The sequence below is a fragment of the Denticeps clupeoides genome, unplaced genomic scaffold (genome assembly GCF_900700375.1).
Source record: "Denticeps clupeoides unplaced genomic scaffold, fDenClu1.1, whole genome shotgun sequence".
In the NCBI taxonomy this organism is placed as follows: Eukaryota; Metazoa; Chordata; class Actinopteri; order Clupeiformes; family Denticipitidae; genus Denticeps; species Denticeps clupeoides.
In genome coordinates, this window is record NW_021629690.1 from 152,496 (window position 1) to 173,816 (window position 21,321).

General features: G+C 44.4%; 1 protein-coding gene and 2 pseudogenes across 2 annotated transcripts; 2 read left to right on the forward strand and 1 right to left on the reverse strand.

The window, feature by feature from the left end:
- Positions 1-1,525: 1,525 nt before the first annotated feature.
- Positions 1,526-4,959, forward strand: LOC114771690 (adenylyl cyclase-associated protein 1-like; annotated as a pseudogene).
- A 673-nt stretch (positions 4,960-5,632) lies between these two features.
- LOC114771696 (palmitoyl-protein thioesterase 1-like) lies at positions 5,633-8,284 on the reverse strand. Of its 2 annotated transcripts, none has more exons than XM_028964986.1 (10): positions 8,154-8,284; positions 7,825-7,953; positions 7,642-7,751; positions 7,309-7,436; positions 7,160-7,230; positions 6,979-7,081; positions 6,456-6,546; positions 6,259-6,357; positions 6,045-6,116; positions 5,633-5,970 (listed from the first exon to the last, which is right to left on the reverse strand). In XM_028964986.1, the coding sequence occupies exons 1-10, from the start codon at positions 8,185-8,187 to the stop codon at positions 5,848-5,850; spliced, it is 960 nt and encodes a 319-aa protein (XP_028820819.1). In that variant the 5' UTR covers positions 8,188-8,284; the 3' UTR covers positions 5,633-5,847. The 2 variants fall into 2 exon arrangements, with proteins under 2 accessions (XP_028820819.1, XP_028820820.1); XM_028964987.1 differs by having other exon boundaries at positions 8,046-8,185.
- On the forward strand, positions 8,104-16,939 carry LOC114771697 (sialin-like; annotated as a pseudogene).
- Positions 16,940-21,321: the final 4,382 nt, after the last annotated feature.

The window sequence follows — 21,321 nt, forward strand, 5'->3', positions numbered from 1 at the left end:
TTTTTTTTAAAACTGCAGTAACCACAGATGATCTATATAGATGTGTACGTACGTACATATGCACCATTTATCTCAGATGCAAGCAACGTGACGAAAAAAAGGTCAAACATTGATTTAACTAAACGGTTTATTGCAGAATGTCCTTATTTTCATGGCACACTGACGTTATGTGTCTGAAGAAAGAGACTTTTTGTTCTAGCAGCAAAACTACGTTGGCCTCCATCTGCGGGCCATCAGATCATTTATTAGTTTACAGAAACCCCCCAATCTCCAGCACACCCCGAGATAGCAGCATGAATATTATTGCCAATTTCACCTTTTAATGATTTATTAGAAATGTGTGTTTTACACTTATTTCCTGAACAGAGTGCATGCATTATTTTAAATATTTTTATTGTATAAAATATATTTGACATAGTGTGTGTTGTGGTATATTAGAGTGAAACGTGTTCATGTTGTTGGACTGACAGAGAAGAGCTACTTCCTGCTTCACCCCTTTCTTTCTCTCTTTCAGTCTTTCTCTTCTGTCCATATAAGGAGACGGAGCGTCTGGCCCGAACCAGGCGGAAACGGCGCGGTGGCCGCCGGGAAATTCCCATCCAGGAAGACGAGGGAGGCTGCGCCGCGACGCCCTGCCGAACGGAACCTCGCACGACCCACAGCACAAGGTAACAAGTCGGCCGCTTCTCTTCACCGCGGCCGTCGGTTCGCGGCGGCGACGACGGAGGAAAGAACCGCCGCGGCGCCCCGTCTGTAGGCGCCGTGCGCGGCCGCGTAATGCCCGGGCTGCGTCCCCATCCTCCGCGCTGCTCCCTGCCGACGTGGGGCCGGACAGGCCGGCGGGGCGTTTTAAAAAGCTCCGTGAGCGCCGCTGCTCGCCTGAACTCGCGTCTCTAAGTCGGCCAGCCTTTATACACGTAAAAAAGAGCAAGTTCGGCGTTAGAAAGACGACCCGAGACCGCCGCGTCCCAATCCGCGTACCGGCTGGGTTCCGTCCTGCTGCTGCTGCGGCGTTTCTGCTTCCTATCCGGGCTCAGCACGGCGTGGCCCAGTTCCCCCGATTCTGACCTGCTTTCCGGACTCTTTATTACTCCGCTACTTCTACTGCGAGGTCCATTTTACTGATGCTTTTTACGGCTCTGATTTAATTGCTAATGATCATCAGAATAAAGTGTGCAGCTAATAGTCATATTATCCCGAGTGTGTTTCCCTGGGGGAGCAGGGCCGGTTGTGCTCATTAAATGCAGACTAATTACCTGCTGCTCAGGTAAATGGGCGGGGCGGGTTCCGGTTATCAAACAGTTTTTTTGGGTATTAAAGATGGTGGGAGGAAGCGGTCAACACTGGTTCTTTTAAACTAACGTCTCCTGTTTGTGGCGTTTTAGGACCTCCTCGTTTGGCCAGTTCGTCCACTCGCGGTCCACCTGGTAGACTCTGTTGAGAGCTGCAGCGGGCGTGGCGTGGCGTGGCACGTCGGGTTGGACCGTCTGTCTGACGCTTTCTTCTCCGTTCTCTCCGTCCAGCTATGGCGGAGTTGGCCGGTCTGGTGCAGCGCCTGGAGGGTGGCCGTTGGCCGTCTGGAGACGGTGGCTGCGGGTGGTGGTGGGAGCTCTGCCGGTTGGCTCTGGAGGTAGAGTTCTATTAAAAATGACGGTCTGTCAGCCTGGAGTAAGTGGTATTGTACTTATCGGCTCCTTCCTCCCGCAGCCGTGTCGGTGTATGTGGACGCCTACGATTCCCTGATATCGGGCCCCGTGGCCCAGTACCTCGCGCTCAGCCAGAAGATCGGCGGCGATGTCCAGAAGCATGTACGTTTGTGAAGGACCGTTGGAACGTCCGTGTCCCACCTACTGTGTACTGATTTTGCCGTTGGGTTTGCACGCAGGCGGACATGATGAAGCAGGCGTTCGCCTGTCAGAGGCAGCTCCTGGTCATGGCCTCCGGCAGTCAGAAGCCTTCTGATGTGAGCTCCGTTTCAACTCTTCTAATAATGTAGTTGAATTAATGGCCAGGAAGTGAGGAATTCGTTATTTTTTGAACTCTGTCTTGTCCTTCGTAGGCGAACTTGTCCCTCCCTGTTGGCTCCGGTGTCCAAGGCCATCCAGGAGGTGCAGAGCTTCCGCGAGCTACATCGCTCCTCGCCCCTCTTCAACCATCTCTCCGCGGTCAGCGAGAGCGTGCCGGCCCTCGGCTGGGTCGCCATGGTGAGCGCAGGGGGCTGGCTCCGTGTCGGCCCAGCTGGGGGCCGCTCTTTCACAAGTCCAATGTCTTCGACTGGAAGTGTTGATTGGCAGTTCGTCCGTATTCATGCTGCTGACGGTGGAGCAGCGCTTCAGCCTGGACTCGTCCTCTGCACCATAAACACCAAAAGTCCAGAACGGGCCGTCCCTGGCCGAATATTTAAGCAGGTTTTGTTGAATGGAAACGGAAAAAAAATGAAATGCTTCACACAAAGATCTAAAAGTTCTCTGCAGAAATGTTTTCAAAGCTGCCTGCTTGTTATGTGTGAAATCGGGCTTCTACGTTGAGAATTATATTCTGGTTAAAGGAACATTAATTAATTAATTAATTAATTGAAATGGTGCCCTGAAATATTTACATTTACGGCATTTACCAGACGCCCTTATCCAGTGTGACTTAGTCAGTAGTTACAGGGACAGTCCTCCCCTGGAGACACTCAGGGTTAAGTGTCCTGCTCAGGGACACGATGGTAGTGAGTGGGGTTTGAACCTGGGTCTTCTGGTTCATAGACAAGTGTGTTACCCGCTAGGCTACTACCACCCTACTATAAATAATATGTATTATTATTATTATTATTACTGACTGCAGTACTCTTTCTTTTCAGGAACCCAAACCAGGTCCCTACGTGAAGGAGATGCAAGATGCTGCCACCTTCTACACCAACCGTGTGCTCAAGGATTACAAAGACAAGTAAGAATCCGTTTGGTTTCTTCATAATGGGATTTAAAGACGGTTTAAGACTCATCTGAGACCCAGTGGTCCATGTTATGGGTTGGTATGGTGGTGAGCCCAGACCGGGACTAGAAAACTACCAGTTTCTGTTTTGTGGGGTAGGGACCAGACACATTGTGACTGGGTGAAGGCCTACCTCGCCATCTGGCACTGACCCTTGCAGGCCATCATCAACAGCACCCACACCACCGGGCTGTTCCTGGAGCAAGTCTGTGAGGTCCTTGCACACGCTTCCGGAATGAACCAGAACCAGCAGGCCACACGCTTGTGCCTCGCGGCCTCCGTTTTTTTTTTTTGAACGATGTTGGTGGTTTCAGGTTCCCGTAGCAATCCGCACTCTGCAGCGCCGCGTGCTCCCGGTGGGGCTCCGCCTCCTCCACCCCCAGGGGGGGGCCCTCCTTCCTCCCCCCATGGGACCTCAGCTGGACACCAGCCGGTGGTTGACTCCTGCAGAGGCCAACCAGGTAACGCCCCTATTCGCCTCCCTCAACAAGGGTTCGGGACATCACCAAGGTGAGCGAAGATGTTTGCCCCGTATATTCGTCTCAGCTTGTTCCTTCTTCTCACGGTTCATTTCTTCTTTGTAGGGCTGAAGCATGTCTCGGATGATCAGAAAACTCACAAGAACCCGGCCCTCAAAGGACCAGGGGGACCCCTGCGCTCCGGCCCCAAACCGTTCTCCTCCCCCAAGGCTGCGGCTGCCTCCCCGGCCCGTTCCCTGCCAGCCGTGCTGGAGCTCGATGGCAAGAAGTGGAAAGTGGTGAGAAATGAGCCAGATGAGCCAGTCTCGAGATGATGATGATGATGATGATGACGATCAGTAGCTTCACCGGAGGTCCAATCTTTCAGGAAAACCAAGAAGGCGCCCAGGGTCTCGTGATCAGCGACACCGAGCTCAAACAGGTGGTCTACGCCTTCAAGTGCTCCAACAGCACCCTTCAGGTCAAGGGGAAGATCAACTCCATTACTGTAGGTGCGGACCTGTCCCGCGCCGCACACGTTCACGTATTCATGTCTTTAGCGGTTCTTCTCGCTGTGCAAATTGTGGTATTTTTGCACTGAAGTTCCACCTGTGCCCTCAGATAACTGTAAGAAAATGGGCCTGGTCTTCGACGACGTTGTCGGCATCGTCGAGGTGATCAACTGTAAGGATGTGAAAGTACAGGTACGTGCCGCGCGGCGTCCATACGCCCGGGGAGGAGGGAGTCTGGATGAAGGAATTTCCGTATTGTCCATGTGCAGGTGATGGGTAAGGTGCCCACCATCTCCATCAACAAGACCGACGGCTGCCACGTGTACCTGAGTCCCGACTCGCTGCAGTGCGAGATCGTCAGCGCCAAGAGCTCCGAAATGAACGTGTTGGTGCCTGGCAAAGATGGCGATTATGTAAGTGTGTGTGGCTGCAACGTTTTAACCAGGAAGTGCCGTGGTCCGTTCGATTATGGACGCTGATCTTGTTTCGCAGACCGAGCTCCCCGTTCCTGAACAGTTCAAGACGGTTTGGGACGGCAAGAAGCTCGTCACCACCGCAACGGAGATTGCTGGATAAAGGGACGCCGCGGCCGAGACCACCCCCCCACCCCCCCGTTTCAAACGCCTACCTGACCAAGCAAGCAGCCAATCACGACGTCAAACTGAGATGCCAACCACGCCCATTTCCTCGCCCATCAGCCTGCCAACTGTAGCTGTAACGTCCTCCAATAAACGAGAGGGCTGCTCCATTTGAAACCCCGCAGCCCTTCAGCCAAGTGCAGGGAGCGTCTCGTCATTTGGTTTGGCCAGTAGGATCTCCCAAATTAGTTGCCAACAATGTTTTATTACTTTTTCTTTTATTTGCAGTGAGCAGTGCAATCAAGAAAAAATGGGCCAAAATCATTTTTGTTCTTCCAGATCATTTACTATCAAGGTTGTTTTGAGGAGTGGTTCTGTACAATTAATATCATTTTCATTTCTGTTCTTTGGTCAGAAGGGGCGGGGCTTCAGAAGTTCCATATATGCAATTCAGCGCTTGAGCAACCTTGACTATAATGTTGAAATCGGACCACAATTTTTATTGCTGTGAGGGATGTTTGCGAAGCAAATTTGTAGTCACCCACATTAGCAATCTATTAGAGAAATGACGAGTTATGTGCAGGATCACTGTTGTCTTTTCTATTGTAACACTGAAGCGTACGGTTCTAATATGAACCACACCGGTTCCCATCGTTCCTCGCTGTAACGTCCCTTCCAGCATTCTGCATTAACATTGTTCCACAGGGATTTAGAAAATCACAAATGGGTGGATTAGATGTGGAGATATTAAACGTGTGGTGCACATGAAAATAGCATTTCTGTTTTAACCTGGGAAGTATCTGAATGGAGGGATTTGTAACTGTCTGTACGTTCGGTTCCACCCGAAACACGCTTTTACCCAGCATTCATTTCACCTTCAGCCTCTGTAGTGTTTGTTGTTTTTTTTTTTTCTTTTTTTTCTTACTGGGTTAAGAATGACAGTTCTGCTCACTAGTACTGGATGAATACCTAAGTAAAACAGTTGCAATAAACCTGACTGACGTTTTGCTTTTTTTGTGGGGGACGTCTTTGCAGTCAATCAGGCCTTTGACCAATTTAACCAATTTTTGCATTTCAAAGCCTAGAATAAAGTCGAAAGTAAAAAATGTGATTCACTAAAACAATCTATTTATTAACAGGCAGCCATTTATTACACATTCTCCATTATAGTAGTAGCAGCCTGACAGTTTGGAACATCATGAAATGACAGTAGAAGTACATGTTTAAATGCAAAAATCAACTCATTAGGAATTAAAAAGATTCAGTGCAATTTAAAAGGAAAGAACTGATGATAAACCTTAAAAACTACATGCTGGAGTGTGTTTAGTGCAAGTAAGGCAACAGGTTCTCATCAAACCACGCCCGGGTAAACTGCAGATGGTCTCCTTCTGTAGCCAAGAAAACCAGCTTCCCGGCTTTATCCATTTCCGCCAGACCCAGGCGATCCTTAAATGGGGACGCAAAACTTTAACAAGATGTTCTGAAAGAGGAACATAAATCACATGATATAACTTCCTCACCTCCTTATATATAACGCTGTCCTGCAGAGTCTCGGTCTCTTCAGCTTGACCTGGTTTCAGGAAGCCAAACCACTGGGACAGGGTGATATTTGCACATATAAAAATGATAAAATATTAATTAAAATTGCAAGATTAAACAAACATTCACGAGTTACACACACATTTCTGGTTAATATTGATAATGCTGATCTGATCAGTCTGGGCTCTTCATTACCTCGGTGTCAACTGGGTCCACAACCGAGTCCTGCAGAAACTTGACCATGACAAATTTATTAAGGGACATCAGGTTCTTCTTGTAGGTCTCATTAATGCCCTAAAGCCAACGGCAATTAAATGAAATCACAGAGGAATGAACTTTTTTTTTTTTTTTTTTTTTCGTAATTAAGAACAGTCGGTCAGATACCGACGTACCCGCTCCTGGTTTATGTCAGCGAGGAAGAGACTTTTCTCCTTGTACAAGTCCCCATTTAAAGGGTCGTGCCAGTACTGCGCTTGAACAAGGCTGTGGAGGGAAGAGGCGGAGAACAACACAACACAGACGGCCAGCCAGCTTTCAGAGGGAAAAGCTCACAGGAATTTCAGATTAAGGTGGAACGCAGCCATGTGGTCCTGCAGCACGTTCCCAAATTTGTTGTGTGAGGTCATATCTTTAAAAACAGGAGTGTAATTCCGTAAGATACCCAACCAGTTCCACAATAATGACGGATGTACTGTGAAATCTCTATGTACTTATTGCCTTCTTTATCGACCCTCTTCATCTGTGCATCTGCTGATAATTATACAATATGTCCTGATGGTGAGAAGTTGTACAGACATACCAGCAAAACGCTCATTTCTGGGACAAAGATGGTGAGACTTTGGGGAAATGCAACTGAAACAAATGGCGTCAACCCACCGGCCAAAACGAAAAGTCTCTGCGGCTGGACGCGCTTACTGTTTCTGGACGAAATCGGAGTACGCGCCGGAGTTGAGCATCTTGCGTATCCAGTCGCAGATGTGCGAGCTCTCCCCAGGGCACCGAGGCAGGCCGTACACTCCTGACAAGGAACCAGAGCTGCGCGTGACTCACAGAAACGTGCACACCGGCCCGGCAGCCTCGCGGGGGACTCATTTACCCTGCTGCTGTCCCCCGACCGAAATCAGGTTCCTCATGGGCGGAGACGGACATCTCTGAGCAACCGCCCTCCTGCGGGAACACGGTCTGTGTCTGGAACAGGTCGGCTCAGTTCGGGCGTGTTTGGTAAGTCCCTGAATTTCTACTCACAAGAACTGTCCACCTTGAGAAAAGCCCATGGCGTTATAGCCACTCTGGAGTTCCGGATCTTTTGACAGTTGGTTGCACGCAAAGGACACTTGCTCGTTCACATCCATGAAGAAGCCATTCTCAGTGTCCTTAAAAACAAGGGAAGGTGAATTCCATTCCCGACGTGTCAATATATAAAAGCAAAATAGAATTATGTGTATTATACAAGCGGGTGGTAACACACCTGACCACAAAGTCCCAGGTTCGAGTGTCTCCTGTCCCTGTCACTACTGATTGTAAGTCGCTCTGGATAAGAGTGAGTGTAAATGAAAGTGTGTTCACGGTGAACAATACCTGAACTACAGATTTCCCAATCATCAGAGAGAGCACGTAAATTCCTGGAACGTCTTCTTCCACCATCTTCTTTATAGATCCCATGCTCAGGGGGTTGCAGCAGCTGTCTCCTGCATGAACATGGCTTTTAAAAAGCTGTAAATGTAAAGAACTCTCTGTATAGCGTCTCTTTCTCTCTCTCACCCATTCCATGCCACAGAACCAGAGGAAGAGACGCATTGGGAGCCCGGGATCCGACAGAGACGGAAACCAGGGGAGCGGCCCCGACAAGGAGCAGGAGCCAGGCAGACAAGGGCATCATTAAAGGCCAATCTGCGGGAAAAAAGAAGAGCATGAGGTGACGACGACAGATGAGGAAGTGTGCAGATCTGAAAATGAGCCCAACACGGGGAAACAACACGGACTTCTTTCAAACAATCTGAGCAGCTACGTTTTTAAGCCAACGCCTAACGTCCAAATGCTGGTATTAACAAATAATAATTAATAAAGAGGCAAGGATCCGGTTTACTAACATGACGAGAGAACAGGCGCCACACAAGCGATCATGTGACAAGTTCGGCTCTCCACCTCGCTGCCAGATCTGTAGCTGCGCGGGATAGACGGCGCGGCCGCGTCCTCGCAGATTCGTCTGTGCGCGTACAGTACAGATCTGCGCATGTGCAGAGGCTGCCGCGGTTTGTCACGTGACCCACCGGCGCCAATCAGAGCGCAGCAGCCCAGCGCCGGTCATGGGGCGAGATGTGGCTCTTCTGTTCTTCCTCTGGTGAGAAATCCGGCGGAACGGAGTACCTGGGGCCGAGAAAGTGCTCCGGCTCGCCGGGCACAACAGCTGCGGGCCACGAACACAAACAACTTCGGCATGAAAGTGGTAAGGAAATGAGTTCTGTCACACTTTCCCGGCATTAGCGGTGTGCTCATCATATTTCATTTAGTCGTTTATATTTCCACATTAATTTTTTTCATATTCTCACCAATGTGCTATTTTTACTACTGTTGTTGTGATAATTGTCGTTGCTACTACATTTATAAGAAATTTCGTACCGTGACCTATATTTTCATGATGTATTTTTTTCCGCGATGTTACTCAACATTGTCAGTATCTCAGAATCGATTATAATAATTCAATTCTGCAATACATATGTTGACTCTATAACATCTGCAAACATGTGGGCGTGGCCTGTGTGCGCACGCGCATCTGCAGGACAATCGTGAGGTCGTGGCGACATCAGGGACTTCCAAATGAGGATCTGACGACCACAATAAAGCAAGGTCTAGGTCGTGGTGTGATGTAAGAACATTTGTATAAAAATGGAATGAGCTATAGTAGTTCGGTTTGAGGCTCTTACTCATTTAGGTGAATTATCACAACTTTCACCAGTTTTGGCAATGAAAATTTCCGCCCTGGTAGAGATGACCCAGGTATTAAAATCTGGTCAATACAAGGTATTAGTAGGGCATCTGATCTCTATAATGAAGGAAAACTCATGTCTTTTGAAGAAATTAGGACAAGGTCTGAAATTCATCAAAAGACTTTTTCAAATATTTGCAATTTATGGCCAAATCTAAAGAATAATTTAATGACAGACTTCAAGCATGGCGATCTGACCTGCAGGTCAATATAACTGAGGAATGGCGGTAAATAGCATGTTTAAAAGCTTAAACTCAGACAAGGAACACCCATTTGAGACTGCGTCAGTATAAATGGCTGAGTAGACAATACATCACTCCAGTTAAGTTACACAACTTCAATCCAATATTCCTGATGTGTGACAAATGTAAGCAAGAGAAGGGAACTGTTTTGGGGTTAAAATATTGAACATTGTAAGTAAAATTGTTGGTAAAGTAATTTACATTTACAATTACATTTACTGCATTTACCAGACGCCCTTATCCAGAGCAACTTACAATCAGTAGTTACAGGGACAGTCCCCCCCTGGAGACACTCAGGGTTAAGTGTCTTGCTCAGGGACACAATGGTAGTAAGTGGGGTTTGAACCTGTGTCTCCTTGTTCACAGGCGAGTGTCTTACCCACTAGGCTACTACCACCCTTCCTTTTTAATTCCTTTTGATCCCAAGCTGTGTATGTTACATATTTGTCCTTCAAATTTAAAAATGACCAAACATGAAAAATTGCTGCTGATTATCTGTTTGTTGGAAGCCATGCATGTAATTGCTTGCTTTTGGAAAAAAGAAGAACGTCCTGGCGCGTGTCGGTGGGTAAAGGGGATGACTTCATGTCTTGCTTTCTGAAGAACAGACTCCATGTGTTTTGGTCCATTTGGAAGGTGTTTTGTGACTTTTTGCCGAGTCTGGACGGTGATTCTTTTGTGGAACTGATGGACATTGAAAATATACAAAATATAACTATCTTATAATGCACTTATAATGCATGTACACTCATGCATCTCATGAAGCAGCTTTTGATGATTACAATAGTGAACAAAGCAGCCATGAAGGTAAAAAGAGGCGACTCTGAAAAAACAGATTCATCAAACATACGTCACTTCCGTTACAAAAAAACCAAATATAGTTACTGCATTGTATTCGTCAAAATGACACCAACTTAGTCTCCATAAACACCACAGAGTTCATGCATCCAAACTTCTGACTTGTTCTCACAAATATGTCTATTTAAAGTACATCCTTCACTTATCCCACTCATGTATAAATCTGATCATTCTAAGGAATTGTAGTTTTTTTTAGTCAAATTTATTTTTTCCCAAAATTTGTTCACACATTTTCAAATATGGACCATCAGTCTACCAGCCAGACTAAACTGATCTTACGTGTCAGCGTCCAAACAGCCTTCCCAGGAGTGTTTAATGCTCAGAGAAACTACAAAAATGTATTTTCATAGACAGATTGTGATACTAATAAAGTATGTGCATATAATGCAGGGTTTTTAACAGGTTGATTGGATGCAGTTGCTCAATGAACAACGTATACCGGACCAAAACTGCACTGGCCGCTTCTTGACTGCAAATCATGGCTCTAGGCGATGGATACTCCATAAACTCTGACCCCGAGGAGGACTGTGAGGAGACCGACCTGCTCCTTAACAATGACATGGAGCCGGCTGTGAAGGAAGCAGGTACGTCCTTAATCTTCTGATGAAGTGGCCTCACAGAAGGAAACAATAATATCTGTATTTTTCTGGTATGTTTCACAGCAGCTCCACAGTTATGCTCAGCACGATACAGTCTGGCTCTCCTGATGTTCTTCGGATTCGCTGTGGTATATGGACTCCGCGTCAATCTCAGTGTTGCCATGGTTGCTATGGTCAATGACACCGAATCGCATCAGTCCCTCAACAGAAGCACCGGGCATGAGTGTCCGGCACATTCCGACAACCGTAACAGCAGCAAGAAAACAGACGGGCCGGATGGGGTGAGAACAACTCCCTTTTTTCAAGCTTGTTGTTTGTTTCATGCTGCATTTTATTTAGTCTGTTAACTTGTTCTAAAACTACTGAATCAGATGTTTTTCAGATAAAAAAATGTCTACTTCTTTTTGACAGAGTCCACGCTACCCATGGAGTCCGGAGACTCAGGGAATGCTGCTGGGAGCTTTCTTCTTTGGATATCTGGTCACTCAGATCCCGGGGGGCTATCTGGCTGGTCGCTTGGGGGGAGAATCTTCCTGGGTGGGGGCGTTCTGGGCACAGCGGCTCTCACCCTCCTCACCCCTTTAGCTGCTCAGCTTGGAGTCTCCTGGCTGTTTGCTTTGCGTGCGTTGGAGGGCTTTGGAGAGGTAAGAGAACATTTTACATTGACAGCATCTGGTAGACGCTCTTATCCAGAGGTTGAAAACAAGTTGTGCTGCAGCGTTCTGGATCAACTGAAGAGTAGCGGTTAGAGGCAGACCAGCCAGAAGTGAGTTGCAGATGTCCAGTTTGGAGACGTCATCTGCATAGCAGTGGTAGGATAATGCATGCAAGAATATGACCTCACCAAGGGATTTGGTGTAAAGGGAGAACAGGAGTGGGCCAAGTGCTCAGCCATGAAGGACACCAGTAGAGAGCTTTTGAGGTGCAGATGTGATCCCCTTCCGTGTCACCTGACGAGATCTATCATCCAGATAGGAATCTATTCACTTTCATGCCGAGCCACCAATTCCAAACAGTCCAGAAAGCTCAGGACTGATGACAGTTTTACTGATCTAGCAGCATGTAGAAGAGCAGAACATTGTTGTAGCATACTGTCTCTATACTATTCAAATGTATGTAACTTCATTCCTCAGCAAAGTCACTTAACGCTTGTTTTATTACAGTCACGTGAAAGCTTTTAGTTATAAAGATTGCTGCTTGTACACTAAGAGCAGCAAGGCAATGCACATAAACATTCAAATAGCTTCAACCTGAATTTTACACTATATAGTTATATAAGGCCACAATAAAAGTCATATGACTTTGAAGCAATTGCATAATCATAGTGTTTTGTGACACTTCATAGGGTTATGGTTAAAGTAACTTTTTATCGTAGTCAAAGCCCGAAACACATACATGTTTTGTTAAATACTCTCATGATGCTATGGATGGTTTTTGGATATTGTTATTAAATAATATAAAAAAGTTATTCATTAACCATTAAATATTGGAAATATTGAAAACAAAGAATTAAAAAAAAAAAATTCTTTGAATGGGTGTGGCCCTGAAATGGAGTATATGATGTTGCCTCTACCATTAAACAATACCTTATGTAAATTCAAAGCCCTGAGGTGTTCTGAAGCACAGCAATTATTTACAAGCTGGGTTGTGTTCTACGTGTGGAGGCTTGATGGGTAACAACTAACCGCACAAGTCAAAATTGTTCAAATTCCATAAACTATCCTTTAACTATAATTAGTGCATGTAAGTTGCACACACCAGTTGTAATAGGAGGTGTTTTCCATTCACTTTGTATGGATTGATGCGCCATTGAACTCAATTGTGGGTCCATCGCTTCGTGTTCTTTGTGGTACCTGCAGCACAAAGTTAGGAAATGTGACACTTACAGCATTTATCAGACGCCCTTATCCAGAGTGATCAGTGGTGACAGGGACAGTCCCCCATGAGACCCTCAGGCTACTATCACCACTGTTCAACTTTTCAAGTACAGAGCAGGCAGCAGCCAATCAAGCCAATATGTAGTCCTCCCAAACAAAAGCAGCTGCATTAAAGGCTTTAATTTATTATAACATGTTAAATATTTAAAGCTAATAGCAGTGATTAACAAATTCATTTTGACAGCGATATCGATAATCATCAGGATATGACTGCTTTACATTGTAAAAAGGGCGTCTATTCCATGTTCAATATCAACTACAGGATCATTCTGAAAAACAGAATAATTCCGGAATAGCATATAGGACGGATGGTTTACCCGTCCAATCATGTGAATTTTGAATTTTAGGGCGTGACGTTCCCTGCCATGATGGCCATGTGGGCTCGCTGGGCACCTCCTTTGGAAAGATCCCGTCTCATGACTATATCTGGAGCAGGGGCGAGTTTTGGGGCCTTTGTAGCCTTTCCAGTCACCGGCGTCATCTGTGAATCCCTGGGCTGGCCTGCTGTCTTCTACATTTGTGGTAATAAACATTTTATATAAATCACTTTATATTTCACTCCTTGTCACTTGGCTATTAGATATAATATTTTCTATAACTAACCTTATTTTGTCGATATGACTTTTATTTTAATTTCTATTGTGAATACTTAAATGAACTATGAATTCCTACTACTAAAGATTTAGGATTGATGCCCAGCTGTTTCTCACGATAGATTTTAGTTTACCATCGTAGTCAACCTGCTTTAACATTTAGCTGTTGCTCTGAATTTTACAGAGACAGTAGAGCTCATACGTTTCACCAATCAGACGTAGCCACGCAGTCACATGACCACACAAACCGTGGCGGGCAGAGGAGCACAAACTTCATACAGTACAGTTAAATGGTGCCATGAGCTAAGTAGACCTCCATACATCTTCTGTAGAGGAAGGAATGAGTGTTTAACTGTTTTATTTAACATATCGATGCTAACACAATTAATTAATATATAAGATAGTTTGTACTCTCAGATTTAGTCCATCAACTATTTATTAATATTAATAGTTATTATTATTATTGTTAGGACACATTCATATTTTTGAAATCCGAATACAAAATATATGAGATATTGCAATCCTACAGTTACTCAGGTCTTGACTAGTTTTAACACTAAATACTGTTGTAATTTTTTTGGATTACTACTTTTTACTTGTACTTGTGTATTATAATTTTGGAGTAACGCTACTCATACTTGTGTAAAATGTTTGGCTACTCTCCCCACCTCTGCATAACACACAGATATCATTGGTAGTGGCTATGGATTCTGCTAAAGTGCATAAAGTGCAATGACCAGTGTAACAGTAAGAAACATAAGACAAGGCAGCTGCATCATATGTAAATGATGTTAATAGATTGTGCTTCCCAGCTATTATAAGAGCCATTTTACAGTCCCTCCGTCTGGGTGATTTGTCTGACACTCTGACGCTTTGTGGCTGAAAAATGTTTGCAATCGACTACTTTTGTTTGTGCTCCGCCAAAACGTTGCATGCTGTACAAGATGTGCGAAAGTGATGTTGGCATTAGCTAACTGGCGTGCAGTGGCAAGCTAGTACAAATAGTTCCTGAGAAGCAGATGCATGTTTACAGACGTACAATAAACACTGTATTTGTACGATAATTTTACCCTCTGTACAATCAGTAATTCCTAAAATCCTATCATTTTACCCATTCAAGTTATTTCACTAGCACGATAGGGTACAGATCTCTGTGTTCATACTCGGCTCGTTTTACGTGTCGTTGCACGGTGCTGATAACAACAAACTACAGATCCCATGATGCAGTGCTTCAGTTGCCTTGCTGAACGGGATCCAGAATACATTCTTAGGTAAAAGTTGCATTATAAACTATAATATGCACAGTCTATGGCAATATGTGTTATTGAAAGAGGTTTTCTGAGCCATGTCAGAATGGAAATTGCGTGTGTACGATATACAATAATTTTAAGGTGCTGGTACCATTCTTCAACATTTTGGATGATGGAGCCAGACCGTCTGTGTTTTGCACCATACGATTTAGCCAGTAAAGGCGAAGTTGAACAGCATTCCTTTCCACGCCGACAGAGCAGCCTCAGTACACCGTTACCACCAGTAAAATATTGGCCTAGCCACAGCAGCCATTATATGAAGAGGGACACGCAATAATACCCCCACTTTGTCGGAGGGTGTCGCACATGTCTGCATGTTCGGTAACATGGAAGTAAATCTTATTATGTTTGAGTGATGCTAAATGTTGGAAGTACAAAAAGTTGCAATTCAACAAAAGTGCAAAAAGCAAATAATTTGTGTTAATTGTTGCAATTGCAACATTGCAAACTCCTGGAGAGACTGGTTATATTACTGGAGATTTTTACTCATTATTGACTGTTATTGACTGTTTTCCTTCATGTCCAGGAGGTGCGGATGCCTCTGGGCTGTATTTTGGTTCGTTTGGTGTCAGATGATCCACGCACTCATCCCCGCATCAGTGAACCTGAAAAAAATTACATTATCAATTCCATTGGATCGCAGGTATGCATTGGATATATTAATATTTATGACACTTCATTAGGGGGAAAAGGTTAAATGTCGAGTTTAGACCTGACTTGCTCTCTGTTCTTCAGGGAAGCGCACATGGCTGGTCCATCCCTCTGGTTTCTATGATGTTTTCTGTGCCTCTGTGGGCGATCATCATCTGTCAGATGTGTTCCAACTGGTCCTACTACACTTTGCTTACCTCACTTCCAACATACATGGACACCGTGCTACATTTTGACCTTCAGCAGGTGACATCAGTGTTATGGGTATTACTACAGAGATCCGTGTGCTCGGGGTGGAGTTCTTTTGGCAAACATGACCCTACAAGTCAGATTAGTTGAGGCGTTTTCTCCACACAACAGATTAAAATGTTGCTCTGTCTCGCTTAAGGTTGTTCATATTGATTTTGATAAATTTACATCGATATTTCTAAGCTATGAGCTCTGAAACAGTGAAACGTCCAGAATGTGTTTATTGGCGCTGCTGTTGACACCTCATTCATTTCACCTTTTTCTTTCCCTCTACATACAAAAAGAATTCCTTCCTCTCTGCGCTTCCTTACCTGGGCGCCTGGCTGTTTTCCGTCCTCTCAGGAGTGGCGGCAGATCACCTCCTGGAGAGGGAGGTGATGAGTGTCACTGCTGTTCGGAAGATCTTCACTCTTGCAGGCAAGTTGGCTCAACTTTCACTTCACATAAATATCTTTAGTCTCTTTCTTTTTTAGTAGATGAATGAAGAACTACTGTGGCGAACAGTTTCAGACAAACGTTCTTCTCTCCACAGGCCTTGTCTTACCAGCCGCCTTCCTGGTGGCCGTGGGCTACACCCGGTGCAGCAGTGCCCTGGCTGTGACCTGCCTCACACTGTCCACAACCATAGGGGGCGCCAGCGCTGCAGGGGTTTTTATCAACCAAATCGACATTGCACCTCGGTACTTGTCTGGTGTTTGACATCTTGCCATTTTCAGCTTTTTTCACCCTAAATTTGGTCACGTTGTCCCCACTCTCTAGTTATGCTGGCTTTCTTCTGGGAATCACAAACACTTTTGGGACCATTCCTGGTGTACTTTCTCCCATTGCTGTGGGCTACTTGGCTAAAGATGTAAGCATTCCTAATTTCCTTTTTATATCTGGTTTAAATCTGACCTGGAAGTTGTAAGTTAGACCTGTTTTTTCCAGCACTCCTTGGCCGGTTGGAGGAATGTGTTCCTCCTGTCTGCCGGAGTTAGTATCTTTGGGGCGCTTTTCTTCCTGGCACTTGGCAGCGGTAAAATCCAGAGGTGGGCAGTGGAAGAGGAGCTGATGTCCGAGGAAGAAAAGATGGAGCACTGATACGACACATTTATTAATACGGTTACTATTCACAGTACCAATAGAGACCAAAGCCTTGTTTTGTTCTTTCATAGCATTTTTACTGTAGTTCAACTGAACTGTCTGCTTTTTTTGTGCAGATCACAAATACTGTTTTTGTAATAGATCTTTTCTACATGATTGGATGAAAGGACTTTTTACTCTTGTGGTAAAAAATGCATTATAAACTGCCATCATACTGAAAATGTAATGTGATTTTGCCACGTGATTGAGGGAATAAATGTTTCAAAATGCAAAATAAAGATTTGCATATATATTGTACCAAATGCAAGAAATGAATGAAAGCAGAGATTGTGAAATATTTGGTGAATAAACCTCATTTCACAGAAATACGTGCCTGTGTCAGGTGGTTAACCCGGAAGTACATGGTCCGAGTCTGTATGAGTGCCTGACATGAGTTTTCATTTATATGTCTTTTCATTAGTCTGTCATAAAAAATCAAATAACAGATTTGAGTAGCAGTAATAATAGTCTTAACAGTCAAAGTACTTTTTAATCAAAGGAAAAATCCCATTAGCGTTTAAAGCTACAGACACGGAAACGGCACGTCCTGGGGAGAAAGCGGCTGAATTTTGGAAATACAGTATACATCATATACAGTATATGGGGACCAGTAAGACCGATATAAGAGCAGAAAAAACATGTCAGTGGACCTTTAAAAATGACCTTTTATGAACGGACCGACCTTTTTTCGGGTCACATGACGTCATCTGACAGGTCACGTGACAAAAAAGCGATATTACATTTTGTATGTTTTATTATATTTTGTACAGTATAATTACAGATATTACGTGAGTTTGTAGTCTAAAATTGTAACTATTAAACTTTCATCATTATCTACGTAACGCATTTAAACAGTTTGGGCGTTCTTCATAATCATATGGTAATAGATTTAAAATATTCAGATAATAGTGTGAAAACTATTATCAGTGTACTGATATGCACTTTATTGCAGCACTATGACTATAATATCTGAAGATATAATGTTCAGCTCACCTATATGATTGATTATCTATTGATTATTGATGATTATCTATGTTGTCATATCAACATCATTACAAATTCTGCATGTATATATAAGCGTACACATTATGCAATTTTATAACATAATATATTTTATTTACATTATATATGAAAGTCATTACTCAGGAACCTGCTGTTGTTGTACCCATTAGTTTTAAATTAGTTTTAATGTTAGAACAGGTACAAAGCCAAACACAGTTAGCATCTAGTCAGAAGAACACTGTCGTATTACAGTTAAAGTGAATGTATGAGGAGCGTTAACACGATACGTTTTACAATAAGTACACATTTAGGTGATGTGGGCAGTTTAGGAAATCAAAGGCTGATTTTATAATATCTGGTATGCACAGAGTACATAAGGTAATATAAGGTAAATAATTATGGAAAGAGTAAAGGTCACAGTGGAAATATTTTTATTAGTACATTTTTGAACATCATAAAAGAAAGTATTGAGATGGCTGGAGAAATAACACAAAAATACTGGGACTGGGAACCAGGAGACTGGGGATCTTGACCCTAAACTCTTCCTTCTAACTGTAAAATAAAACAAGATCATTTAACAATCTTGCTATAATGATTCTATGCAAGTTTGCACACATTAAACCCGTTCTATTCTTTATGCAGTGCGAGTACACGCAAAAATTCTGCTCTCTTCTCCAAAACCACACAAATGTACAAGCACATGTTGCGGCCTAAATCATAAGGATATATTTTAATGTACAGTTTTTTATTAAAGGTTAAGAAAGTCTTTAAAACCTGTTTTATCTCAGGTTTATCACATCTAAAATGAATCTCACTTTATTCCCAGAAAAGGTGGGCCATGCACTGTGAAGGAGTGAGAGAAGGTTCTGGAACAGTCAATTTACATTTACAGCATTTATCAGACAATCAGTAGTTACAGGGACAGTCCCCCCCTGGAGACACTCAGGGTTAAGTGTCCTGCTCAGGGACACGATGGTAGTAAGTGGGGTTTGAACCTGGGTCTTCCTAGTTCATAGGCGAGTGTGTCACCCACTAGGCTATTACCAGCCCTCATGCTCAAAGGACAATGGCACCAAGCATTTGCGTCCAGCACACCGAGAGACATAAAGGAAATAATTTATCCAATTTTGTTCCAATTTTTTTAAATTGCACAATTTTATCAATACGAATATAAAAACTCAACATAACCAATCTTACCAATATTACAAATACAAAGCAAACAAAGAAAATGTCCAGCTTGTGCTGCCCTGCTGGGTTATTGTATGGTGAGTGAGTACTTCACAGTCCTATATCATACAGGCTCTTGCAAATTGGGGAAGTGGTGAACCTACATGTCTCTTGACCTGTGCCAATGTGAAGCATCTCTTCGGAGATGTCCAGGGACATTCACAGAGTTGTCCTGTTTGATGTCTTGGCTGTGTGTTTAGGGTCGCTGTCCTGCTGAAAGATGAACCAGAGCGCTCTGAAGCAGGTTTGCAAAAATTGCAAACATAACCAAATATTACACTTTTATGTCTTAAACATAAAATATGTGTAACAGGTAGGGTGAAGCTGTGCAAATGAGTGAAAGTCACGGTATAAAGATTAAAAAGAGCAGAGATTTTGTGCAAAGACTAAAAAGTGAATTGAAAGTGCTGGAGTTCTACATTTACATTTACAGCATTTATCAGACGCCCTTATCCAGAGCGACTTACAATCAGTAGTTACAGGGACAGTCCCCCTGGAGCAATTTAGGGTGTCTTGCTCAGGGACACAATGGTAGTAAGTGGGATTCGAACCTGGGTCTTCTGGTTCATAGGCGAGTGTGTTACCCACTAGGCTACTACCACCCTAGTTCTATGTAGTGTTGTGGTTGAGAGCTTGTATAACCTGCGGGAAGAAGCTCCTCCTCATTCTCTCTGTGTTGGACTTCAGGGAGTGAAAGCGCTTCCCTGGTCGCAGCAGAGAGAAGAGTCCATTGTTGGGGTGGGTGAGGTCCTTCACTATCTTCCTGGCCCTGGTGCAGCACCGCTTGCTGTAGATAGATTGAAGGTCAGGGAGCTTGGTACAGATGATGCGTTCGGCTGATCGAACCACCCTCTGTAGGGCTCCTGTCCTGCATGGTGCTGTTCCCGAACCAGGTTGAGATATTTCCCTTCAGGATGCTCTCTATGATGCAGGAGTAGAAGTTCCTGAGCACCTTGGAGGGCAGTCTGAAGTCTCTCAGGCGTCTGAGGAGGTAAAGACGCTGCCGGGCCTTTTTCACCACGGTGTTGATGTGACAGGACCATGACAGGTCCTGCGTGATGTGAACACCGAGGTAACGGAAGCTGTCCACTCTCTCCACTGGGCTCCTGTTGATGACAGGGGTCTGGTAGGTCCTCTCCTGCTTGGTACTAAAGTCCACTATTAACTCCTTTGTCTTGCTGATGTTTAGGTGGAGGTTGTTCCTCTGGAACCCGTTCACCAGATTTCCAACCTCCTCCAGGTAGGCTGCCTCGTCGTTGTCAGAGATCAGGCCCACCACGACAGTGTCGTCAGGAATATTAATGTTTGTTCAACTTTTTTGTCACGTTGCTTTGTTTCGCAAAATTTGTGCACACAGTTTCAAATGTGAACAAGTCTATGGATTTTAGAAGGAAATGAGAGAGAGAGAAACTGGTCTGTAATTGTTGACATCTGTAGGATTAGCGTTGGGTTTCTGTAGGATTGGAAGAACCCTGGCTGTTTTAAAGGTAGATGGTACATGGCCAGATGTGATTGATCTGTTTATGATGTAAGAAATGAAAGGGATGAGGTCAGGGGAGATGGTTTGGAGCATTGCAGAATGGGTTGGATCTAGTGGACAGGTGGTTGGGTTGCCCGTAGATATAATCTGAATGATTTCATCTGATGTGAGTTTAGAAAACTGATTTAGGGCAGTTGTAGAATCTACCCTGGAGGGGGAGAGTAGGATTTGGGGTGGAGAATGTCTGACAGATTTGTTCAATCTTCCCTGTGAAGATGTTGGCAAACTGATCAGCTGTTATGGAAGACGGGGCAGGGGAAGTCGGAGGGTTGAGTAGGGATAAGAAGCTGTTGTGGACTTTTTGAGGGCTGTGGGCAGAGGCTTCTAGTTTTGCTTTGTAGAAAGCAGTTTTAGCAGAAGTGAGGTTAGTGGATGCGCATAAGATTCTGGTAATACAGTAGGTCTGAGTCAAGCTGTGATTCCTTGTATTTTCTCTCCGCTGCTTGAAGTACTCTCCTAATTGGAGAGCCAGGGTGCAGGGGGAGAAGTCCAATTGGGTTTAGAAGATAGAGGACAGAGGTGATCCATATAAAGGGAAAGCAAGGTGAGGAAAGTGTTAGTAGCTGTCTCTAGAGGTAAGGAGAAGAATAAGTCATAGGTTGGGAGATGTGAAAGAATGCAGGAAGATGATGAAGGTGAGACAGTGTGAAGGTTGGATGGGGGATAGTTGTGGATCCTGTTGGTAGAGCGAGTTTGAAGGTCAGGAAGTGGTGCTCAGAGATGTGAAGTGGAGTGGAAGAAAGGTCAGAAGTTGGAGAAGGATGATTGAAGACCAGGTCCATGACTTTCCCTCCTTTGTGTGTGGAGAGATGTTGCTGTTGGTAAAGTAAAAAATACTGGGAAGGGGAAGAAGGCAAGATGATTGGAGTTTGGCTAGTGGAAGGTTGAAGGAGATTTAGGGGGGTGTCTAAGAATTACTGCCCCCACAAACTGTGTGTCTCC